The following is a 10,292-nucleotide window of genomic DNA, read 5'->3' on the forward strand; positions in this document are numbered from 1 at the left end:
CGGTGTAGACACTGGAGGACCAGCTCAGTTCCAGATCTTCAGGAAGCTATCCCAGGATCCTGTGCACACCCCCATGCCATCGTCGGGCACCCCGGTGCAGCTCACTCTGTTGTCATGGCCGGACAGCACGCCTGGGGAGTGAGACACACACACACAAGAGTGAGAGACACACACAGAAGTGATACACGCAGAGGAGTGAGACACAGAAGGGTGAGACAGAGGGGTTAGATGCAGAGAGGAGTGAGACACAGAGGGGTGAGACACAGCAGAGTGAGACACGGGAGTGAGACATGCGTGAGACACAGAGGGGTGAGACACAGAGGAGTGAGACATTGAGAGGTGATACACACAGAGGAGTGAGACACCCCTCCAACAATGACCCATCTCTATATACTATGTTGAGTTCCCTGAGTACATTTCACCCCTCGCCTTTCTTAAATCCATCTCTCTGATTCAGGCCGTGCCTTTCCCCTTCCCTGCCCTCCTCTCCTAGCCATCGTACTTAGAAATACTTATTTTACACACTCTCAAACTTCTCCAGAAACTACCCCAGTTTCACTCACATCCACTCGTCAATATCACCTGATCTACCCCTTTCTCTCCCTCTCTCCTATCTCTATTTCATCCATTCCCTCTTCTTCCCCCCCTCTTCCCTCCCTCCTTCCCTCCCTCCATCTCTCCCCTCTCTCCCTCCTCCCTCACCAATCTTCTCGGCCTTCAGCGAGTCCCAGATGTTGCAGTTGAAGTCGTCGTATCCGGCGAAGATGAGGCGTCCGGACAGGGACAGGGCCAGCGACGTGACGCCGGTGTTAATGCTGGAGCTCTGGAAGGAGTTCACTTCCTGGTCGGAGCGCAGGTCGTACATCTTGCAGGTGTGGTCGTCGGAACCCGTCACCACCGCGGTGCCGCTCCTGAAGAACTGAGGAGGAGGAAGAGGAGGAAGAGGAAGAGGAAGAGGAGGAGGAGGAGGAGGAAGAGTTTAGGATCAATTAGTCAGGGTTCCCACACCTTCTGAAACATCAAATTCAAGCACCTTTCAAGGACTTTCAAGACTCAATTCATTCAAATTCAAGGACCCAACACGGCATAGTTTGAGACAGAACTAGTTGACGAGCTAAGTAAAACATTTTTTAATGTCATTTTTTTGGGGGAGAGAGATAGAGAGAGAGAGAGAGAGGGGAATTCAAGCACTTTCAATGACCCGTGTCTATTTTCAAAGAACTTTTAAGACCTTGATTTCTGTTTTCTCAAATTCACAAACTTTCAAGGATTTCAAGGACCCGTGGGAACCCTGGTTAGTGGTCATGTGTGATGTGTGATGTCTATCTTCTGTCTCACCTGGATGGCGTTGATGTCGCTGGTGTGGCCCTGGAAGGTCTGCTTGCAGCCTCCGTCCCGGATGTCCCACAGCTTGGCCGTGGAGTCACAGGCCCCGGAGATGAACAGGCTCTGGTCGGGGGACAGCGCCAGGGACATGCAGTCTCCCGTGTGGTTCATGAAGATCGTCTTCTGCTTGCCCGTCTCCAAGTCCCACAAGCAGCTGCAGAGATGAAGAGAAGAAGAAGAAGATGATGAGAGAGAAGCGGGAGAACAGGAGGAGAGGAGTTTGAAAGAGATAGATAGATAGAGAGAGAGAGAGAGAGAGAGAGAGATAGTGAGAGAGAGAGAGATAGATAGATAGATGGATAGAGAGAGAGAGATAGACAGATAGATAGAGATAGAGATAGATAGATAGAGACAGAGATAGATAGAGAGAGAGAGACAGAGATAGATAGAGAGAGACAGAGATAGAGAGAGATAGATAGATAGATAGAGATAGATAGATAGATAGAGAGAGAGAGATAGATAGATAGATGGATAGAGACAGAGATAGATAGATAGATAGAGACAGAGATAGAGAGAGACATAGATAGATAGATAGAGAGAGATGTCCTGCATGTCATCCCTCCTCTAGGGGTTATAATGCTACTTCTAGAGGTTATAAGGCTACTTCTAGAGGTTATAAGGCTACTTCTAGGGGTTATAATGCTACTTCTAGGGGTTATAATGCTACTTCTAGAGGTTATAAGGCTACTTCTAGAGGTTATAAGGCTACTTCTAGAGGCTACATGTGAGGAGCTCACCAGGTGGTGTCTCCAGATGCAGTGAGGATCTCAGAGTCACTCAGGAAACGGCAACAGGACAGATAACCTGGGAGGGAGAGAGAGAAAGAGAGAGAGGGAGGGAGGGAGGGAGGGAGGGAGGGAGGGAGAGAGAGGGAGGAGGTTATTGTCTTTTACATTTATACTGATTTCCATTCATCAAGTTCATGGGATTGGTTTCAATCCATCAACTGAATTTACGTTAGAGTCTGTTCACCAGAACCCTATAACCAATATATATATATATATAACTAATATATAACTCTACTACATTAGCCTCTGGTACCTGAGTGTGCGTCCAGCTCCCTCAGAGTCTTTATGTTGGCGCCACCGATGTTGTGGACGGTACACATGTTGTCCAGACCGCCGCTGGCCACCAGGGTGCCGGAGGGCGCCATGGCGCAAGTCATCACCCAGGCGGACTTCAGGGGGACGGCATTCACCTGGAGGGAGGGGGGGGAGGGAGGGAGGGTCAATAATTCACCTGTGTGGTCAGGCTGCTACTTTTAGATGTTATAAGGCTACTTCTAGAGGTTATAAGGCTACTTCAAGAGGTTATATGGCTACTTCTAAAGGTTATGAATGAGTTAGAAGAGGTAAAGTAGTGCTGTGTATGGTAGAGCACCCCGCCCTACCTTGTTGCCAGTGTAGCTGTCCCAGATAAGAAGCTTTCCGTCCTGTGATGCGCTCATCATTTGCCTGGAGACAGAGAGAGAGAGACGTGGTTAGTCAGAGAGGCGCCTGGTGTGTGGACAGTGAACAGGGCCATACCTGTACCGTAAAACTTGAAACTTGAGACTATCTCGGGCACCTAGCTTCCTCCGTCCTCACCTGTTGTCAGCGGACCAGTGCATGGCGTAGATTTTGGCCAAGTGGCCCTTCAGTGTCTTCCTGGTCTTCAGCTGGACCCGGGGAGCCGCCGCCACGCCAGATGCCACACTGGCCAAGGTTGTGTCAGCAACTGCCGTGCGGGCCGCCTAGTGGTGGGAGGGAGAAGCACAGGCCGGAGAGAGAGAGGGAGTTAGGGTTTCAGGTGTGATATTATAGGGTATTATCAATCAACACTCTGGTCCCTCGGTTTGGGCGGTTTGCCAAAAATGTCCATGCACCTGTGAATGCTTGGAGTTAACTCCCCAGACCCCTCTGAAACAAAGTCAATCTCCAGACTGGTCTCATTGTGAAGTAGTTAGGTTCACTTGAAGTGCACTTCACTTTTTTGGGGTGGAATTTCGTACGCGAAGCTCTTCCAGAGTTCTTTGACTTTTTTTACGCCTCGTCAACGGAGGAACTAACAGCTGCTGAGTGGAAGAGCCTTTTAACACTAGAACACTGCATCACCAACTGTCAAATCTCATTTAAAATTTGAAAGTGACAGTTGAATCTAAGTGACAGTTAACACTAGAACAGCCGTGCCTTTTTTACCTACTATAAGAGCCGCCCCTCTTTACAATGTACATCTGCTATTTACACACAACGACCACTAGTTGGCCGCTTGTAAATTTAGCCTGCTTCTTTACACAGAAAAACAATAGCTTTATACTAGCTTATCCTGATGTGATTTACTGGGATGGTAGAACGCACACATCTAGGAAAAGTCATGAAAAGAGGTGTCCTGAAATTTGATCGAGAGCAAAGATATATAACACTTTTCTTTTGATTCTCTTCACTTGGTCCCTTTCAGTCGATTCTCACAAACTCTCTCTTTTGTGAAATATCCAGGTTATTTTGGACGAATCTAGTTCTCTTTAAAAGATCTGAACACAGTGCTCTTTAAGTGACCCATACGTGGGGGGGGGAAAAAACGAACAGTTATTTTTAATACTAATACTGCCCTTCTGTTTCAGTGAGGAGTTCATTAGCTGGCTAGCTGATCTATTTCAGCGGTAATGAGGTTCTCAGTCCACTCTGCTCTCACTCTCTGTTCTCCCCGGAGCTCAAGCCAATTATCTGCTTTGCACCTTGGGTAACTGCAGATTGGTTGAGCATGTGACGTGTACGGCAAGCCGAGAGGGTCAAGAGAGGCAGGTCAAAGACAGAGGGTCAAGACGGAGGGTTCCGACGACAAGTGGACTGACTGAGAGGTGCTTTGTGCCTCCCTCACATTGCACCCCAAAACACCAAACAGGAAGTGATGTCACCCCTAAAGTGAACTGAACTCAGGTTTGCTTAACTTCAGAGGGGGTTCCAGAGGGGTCTTTAGAGGGGGTTCATTTGGAGCTCATCACATATGCATGAACATCAGGGTCCAGTTGTTCAAAACTTTTAATCTGGATCAGAATTTTGATGATTTTTTTTGCTATCCAGGATATCAGATCTATCTGGCTGATTTTGAGTCGTATAAGGGAAGTCAGCCAGCTCGATCTGATCCTGGATAGCAGGAAAAGTGTTTGAATACCCTTTTAGTTTTTACCACAGTGTTTGAGTCATAGGCCTTTACACTGTGTAGTGAAATCACTACTTCGCAAAGCTCTGCTGTAAGTGTGCGACACCTACATCAACACTTATTGACGTGGTATTTCCTTCTTGGTCATTTCCACACACTCATCTTATACATTAAACACATGTACATGACACGTATGTCTTCTGGTGTGTACATTGTAGTGACTTGAGTGTGAGGATGTGTGTGTGTGAAGTGTGTGTGTGTGTGTGTGTGTGAAGTGTGAGAGTGTGTGTGTGTAAAACTCACAGCAATTTTAGTCTTCAAGACTTCTGCCTCTTTTTTCATCGCTTCCATTTCACCCATGGCAACGGTTGATAAGGGCTGTTACTGACAGAGAAGCTGGAAAAATTAGAAAAGAAAAAATATTATATATGTATATATACACGTATCTTTCTTGCATTTACACCAATCAGGGCATGGGGTAAAGTTAAATCCCCTCATTGTAAAATACAGATTCTAACATGTTTATAACAGATTCTAACATGTTTATAACAGATTATAACATATTTATAACAGATTAAAACATGGGGCTCAAATAAATGTGTTGGGACATGTAAGGGCCACTGGTTTAAGGACGGTAGTGACCAACACACACTTTCGCTTATTTGACGACATTGAGTTGGTCCCAACCCAGTGTCCTCTTAACTCTACGTGCTGGGAAGATTAAGGCACATTAGCGGCCATCTTGTCCTTGTCAACCATCTTGGAGTCTCACACATCTACGCCATTCTACAATTATTCTTTTTTGTTCTGCATGAATTTTGGCAGTTTGAGTTTCCAGTTTCTGCAAACAAGCCATTTTCTCTCAAACGAACTGTTCCTGTATGCACCTCAATATCGCTATTGTTTTGATCGACAGAAAACTAATTTAGTGCACCCATCTCCATGCACCCCCCTTTTCTCCATAGCAAACCCCACATTTCAAAGCCTTTTTGTGCATCAAATTCATTTTCAAAAAGTGCTGTGTGCTTAGTGAGCTGTGGACCTAATACCCCTTAATTGGATACTGACTGTTCCTAATTGAAGGCCACCTGTATTCCAGGTATGCCTGACCTGTGGACAATCCAATTTAGCACTTTGCACTACTGCTAGTTGCACACACCCTTGGTCAATGTGAACACTTAATTACCCATTGCACTACTGCTGTTTACAATACTACCTTTGCACATAGCATATCTTTGCACATTGCACATACCTCTTTTTGATATAGCCTCTATTTATACATCTTGCCTTCACCAGTTAACCCTCTCCCCCTCCCCTTCCCATTTGTCCCCAGCACTACCTTAATTAGGCCCCTATACTTTCTTGTATTTATTTTTGTTTCTTTTGATTATTACTACTTGATCTTTTCAGTTTGTAAAGCGTCTTTGAGTGTCTAGAAAAGCCTTATATAAGTCTAATGTATTATTATTATTATTATTATCTGTACATACCATACTCTACCTAGCTACCATAACTGTACATAGCTACCTTAACTGTACATATCTACCTTAACTGTACCTAGCTATCTTAACTGTACCTAGAACCTTAACTGTACCTAGCTATCTTAACTGTACCTATAACCTTAACTGTACATAGTTACCTTAACTGTACCTAGCTACCATAACTGTACATATCTACCTTAACTGTACCTAGCTACCATAACTGTACATAGCTACCGTAACTGTACATAGTTACCTTAACTGTACATAGCTACCATAACTGTACATAGCTACCTTAACTGTACATATCTACCTTAACTGTACATATCTACCATAACTGTACATAGCCCATAACTGTATATACCTCTAAACTACTGTACTTGCTGTCATGTTTTATATCATGCCTGAAGAAGGTCTATGACCGAAAGCTCGCAATAAACTACGTTTTTTTGCACAGTGTTTGAGTGTGCGGATGCTGTTATTTTGCACTCTATATCATGTTCTTATATATCACTATTTGCACTTCTGGTTAGATAAACAGCTAAACTGCATTTCATTGTTTGGTATTTGTACTCTGCAATGACAATAAAGTTGAATCTAATCTAATCTAGTAGGTAAATTACCTAGAGGTCGAGTTTCCAAACAGATTGACTAGAGGGCTCACAGCATTAAAAGACAAATACACTGTACGTGCAGGCGGTCAGTGGTTTGACCTATGATAGGAGACGTGGTAGAGGCAGAGGGCAGGGGGGGGGTGGCGCTACAGAGCTTTAAGTCTCAGCAGGAGATCTTAAGGGAAGCTTTGGGAGCCAAATCTCCTGTCATCCGATTACAGACTGCTCTTTACCACAGGATCAGAGCAGGAACGAGGGAGGGAGGGGGAGGAGAGAGGTAGAGAATTGGGGGAAGTGTAAGGGTCAATTATGGGTTGGAGATGGTCTTGACTTTTGCCTGTTTTGTCACTTGCTGAGGGATCTCTCTCTCTCTCCATTTCAAGGGCCTCTCTCTCTCTCTCTTCTCGTGCATTGATAGTCTCTCTCTCTCTCTCTCTCTCTCTCTCTCTCTCTCTCTCTCTCTTTTTTTTAACAATTTATCACATCAGCTAGTCATATCATAGGCCGATCAATGAGCTTGTTGGTTGCAGAGTTAAAGAGAGCTCCGATGCATCATCGTCATGTTCCCATTGCTACTTCAGAAAACCACCAAGGATCACCAAAGCGCCAAAACAACCCAGAAGTCCAATAATAAGGTAGGACACCACCATGGTCCTATCTGTCTGTCTGGAGGTCTCTGGTTTCCTCTGTGTCTCAGTACAGCTTTTCCAGAGTTACTGAGAAAGGTTGTGCAAAGCTTGATAATCACACTGCATGCAATTACCGAACGACTTTACATTGACCCTGAAAAAGGAACAAAGACCTTTGTGATGTCACAAACCCGTACCAAGTAGTGACAACCAAATGCAACTACTTCCATATTAAGCATTAGTCAGCAGTAGCCAACTTCTCTACTACTACTACTAATAATAATAATAATAACTTTATATAGCGCCTTTCAAGAAGCCCAAGGACGCTTTACAGGGGAATGATTGGACAGACAAAACAGAAAACAAAGAAAGCAAAACTGAAACAAAGACTAGGGGCCAAAGGCCATGGAGACCTTACTGCTGTCCTCCTTTGACAGCACACCTGGTGCAGAAGCTCTTCAGTTGCGTTGCATAAGCTATAAGTACAACGTCCACCTAGAACAGTTTCCATCGCCTACAGGTTTGGCTTCGACCTAATTCAACACCTGAGGATTAGTCCTGTGGCCCAGCTGAAGGCTCGATCTCTAGAATCAGATCACGGTTCAGAGATAGTATTTTGTGATATTTCACGCTAGTTTCCAAGAAAGAATAAACGGATCCGTGTTTATCAAGTGAAGAGGTAGTCGAGTAGTCGGTAGTTCCATCGCGGTGTGCTGCTGTAGATCTCCAACTGCCCGACATGTCAGAAGACAGATTGAGGCCAAAGTGATGGAAAATCACAAATCACAAAAACTCACCTTTCCAACACACAATGTGCTCCTTCTTCTTCTTCTTCTTCTTCTCAGCTTTTATTTGGGGTCACTCTCTCTGTTCCCCCGCCTCAATAGTCCTCCTGGCTGGTTGTTCCACAATGTTCCACAATCCCCAGAGTCAGTCCTGCTGCTGTCCTCCTCTCCTCTCTCTCCCTCTCTCCTCTAACGCTCTCACCGACTGACTGGCAGCAGGTTACCTGTGGTAAAACTCTCTCTTTCTCTCTCTCTCCCTTCCTCCTTAGATGGACAGGTGAGGATTGGAGAGGATGAAGGAGATCAGGGATGAAGGGATAAACCCCTGAAGATAGAAATAGAGAGAGGGAAGGAAGGAAGGAGAGAGAGACGAGAGAGCAGGGAGAGCAGGGAGGATGGCAAAGGGGAGGTAGGTAAACCGATTGGGGAGGTCAAAAGACAAGATCAGGTGGAGGGAACGAAAGAACACAGGGGAGAAGAGGAGAGAAGTGGAGAAGAGGGTGGGACCAGTGGAGGTGAAGAACCCTGGGGGTGTGTGAAACAGTGAGGAGGAGTGAGAGAGTGAGAGAGTGAGAGAGTGAGAGAGTGTTTCTGCAATATCGAGAAACCGAAGCCTAAGAATGTTACTCTCTTATACTTATAAGTATAATAGTTTGGGGGTTATAAGGTGTAGTTTGGGGGTTGCTAACAGTACTCAAGTTGTAAAAGAAAATCAGGGGGGATGGTGGATTTTTATCATATGGGGACAATTGTAGCATCCCCACAGCGTCAGTGACTTCAGTGTCAGTGACTTCAGTGTCAGTGACTTCAGTGTCAGTGACTTGGTGGTAAAAAGTCATTGCATGTGTGCGTGCCCCCTCCCTCGCCCACAGTATTTAACTCAATATGCGCAAAACTAAATGTTGAAATAGCAGTAATACCACGTCCATTGATAAAATGACATAAGGGATGGAAAGGGGGGATGGCAGTTTTAGAGGGGGATGATTTTGACCGTTTTTATTTCAGGGGGTCAGGGTTAGGCCATCCCCCCTCATCCCCCCCCTCAACTCCAGTGCTGGTTAGCTAACCTTTTCTACAGACGGTTGCCAGACAAACTTCTAGACTACAAACACAGTCGCCACGATTTGCTGTCATCTAGTAGCTGAGATGATCCTCGTGATGCTAACAGTGTACGGTGTGTGTGTGTGTGTGTGTGTGTGTGTGTGGGGGGGGGGTGTGTGTTGAATTTTGTTGGGGGTGCTGGTGGAGAGATTGGCTGCGGCCTGGATGGGGGGGAGGGGTTCCAGGAGGTTGAATTAGTTTGTCAGAGCTAATGAGCTGAGCTGGTTAATCAGGATCTAATGGGATATCCGGGGAATCGCCAAAGCCCGTTAAGGAATTAGAGCAGGCCGACCTCGGCGTGCGTCACGGTGGGCAGAGCGAGGGGACAGGACAGGAGCCGGGATCAAGACATGGGGCGATCAATACGGGGTTAAAATAGACACCTGGGGGTCAGAGGTCAATGGAGAGAAATCAGATAGGCGTCTCTCATGGCCTCATCATGGCCGCCATCGCCGCTGCACCTGAAGACCCGGGTTAAGAGATGAGGTGAGGATACCTCCACTGCTGTGGACCACCACCACCCCCACCCTCCTCCCCCACCACCCCCACCCCCACCACCACCCCCACCCTCCTCCCCACCACCCCCACCCCCTCCCCCACCACCACCCAGCTGTAATCTGACTTGTGGCATGGAGAGAGAGAGAGAGAGAGAGAGAGAGAGGGGACATCAGAGAGTAAGACAGGGGGGAGAGAGAGAGAGAGCGAGAGAGAGAGAGAGAGTGAGAGAGAGAGCAAGAGAGAGAGTGTGAGAGAGAGGGAGATGGAGAGAGAGAGAGAGCGAGAGAGATCTTCCACGGATCAACATGTCGGGGGCGGGGTTAGAAGATCGGGACGGACGGGGGTTTAGAGGTCTGGGGGGTGCCTGCTGTGCGTCTGCTGTGTGTCTGCTGTGTGTCTGCTGTGTGTCTGCTGTGTGTCTGCTGTGTGCCTGCGGACTTGTGGACTGTGTTCCGTAAAGCCCAATGCACACGGCGTGCGATTTTGTCGCACCGCCGAATTCGATTCCATTGTTTTGAATGCATCTCAATGAGACAATGCGTACGGCGTGCGATGCGATATTGTCGCACGACAACATTCAATTCTCCATTCACATTCATTCATTCATTGGTGTGAATTGAGAATCGAATGTTGTCGTGCGACAAAATCGCACGCCGTGTGCAT

At 46.5% G+C, this 10,292-nt stretch overlaps 1 protein-coding gene across 1 annotated transcript; it reads right to left on the reverse strand.

Moving 5' to 3' along the window:
* Positions 1 to 9,552, reverse strand: gnb3b (guanine nucleotide binding protein (G protein), beta polypeptide 3b). The gene is made up of 9 exons (XM_080532479.1): positions 8,043 to 9,552; positions 4,828 to 4,920; positions 2,973 to 3,118; positions 2,777 to 2,840; positions 2,428 to 2,584; positions 2,124 to 2,190; positions 1,339 to 1,540; positions 703 to 919; positions 1 to 131 (listed from the first exon to the last, which is right to left on the reverse strand). Exons 2-9 carry the CDS (start codon positions 4,882 to 4,884, stop codon positions 25 to 27), a joined length of 1,017 nt encoding a protein of 338 aa, XP_080388605.1. The 5' UTR covers positions 4,885 to 4,920; positions 8,043 to 9,552; the 3' UTR covers positions 1 to 24.
* Positions 9,553 to 10,292: the final 740 nt, after the last annotated feature.

This window comes from Nansenia antarctica, assembly GCF_963989245.1.
Source record: "Nansenia antarctica genome assembly, chromosome: 5".
NCBI classification, from domain to species: Eukaryota; Metazoa; Chordata; class Actinopteri; order Argentiniformes; family Microstomatidae; genus Nansenia; species Nansenia antarctica.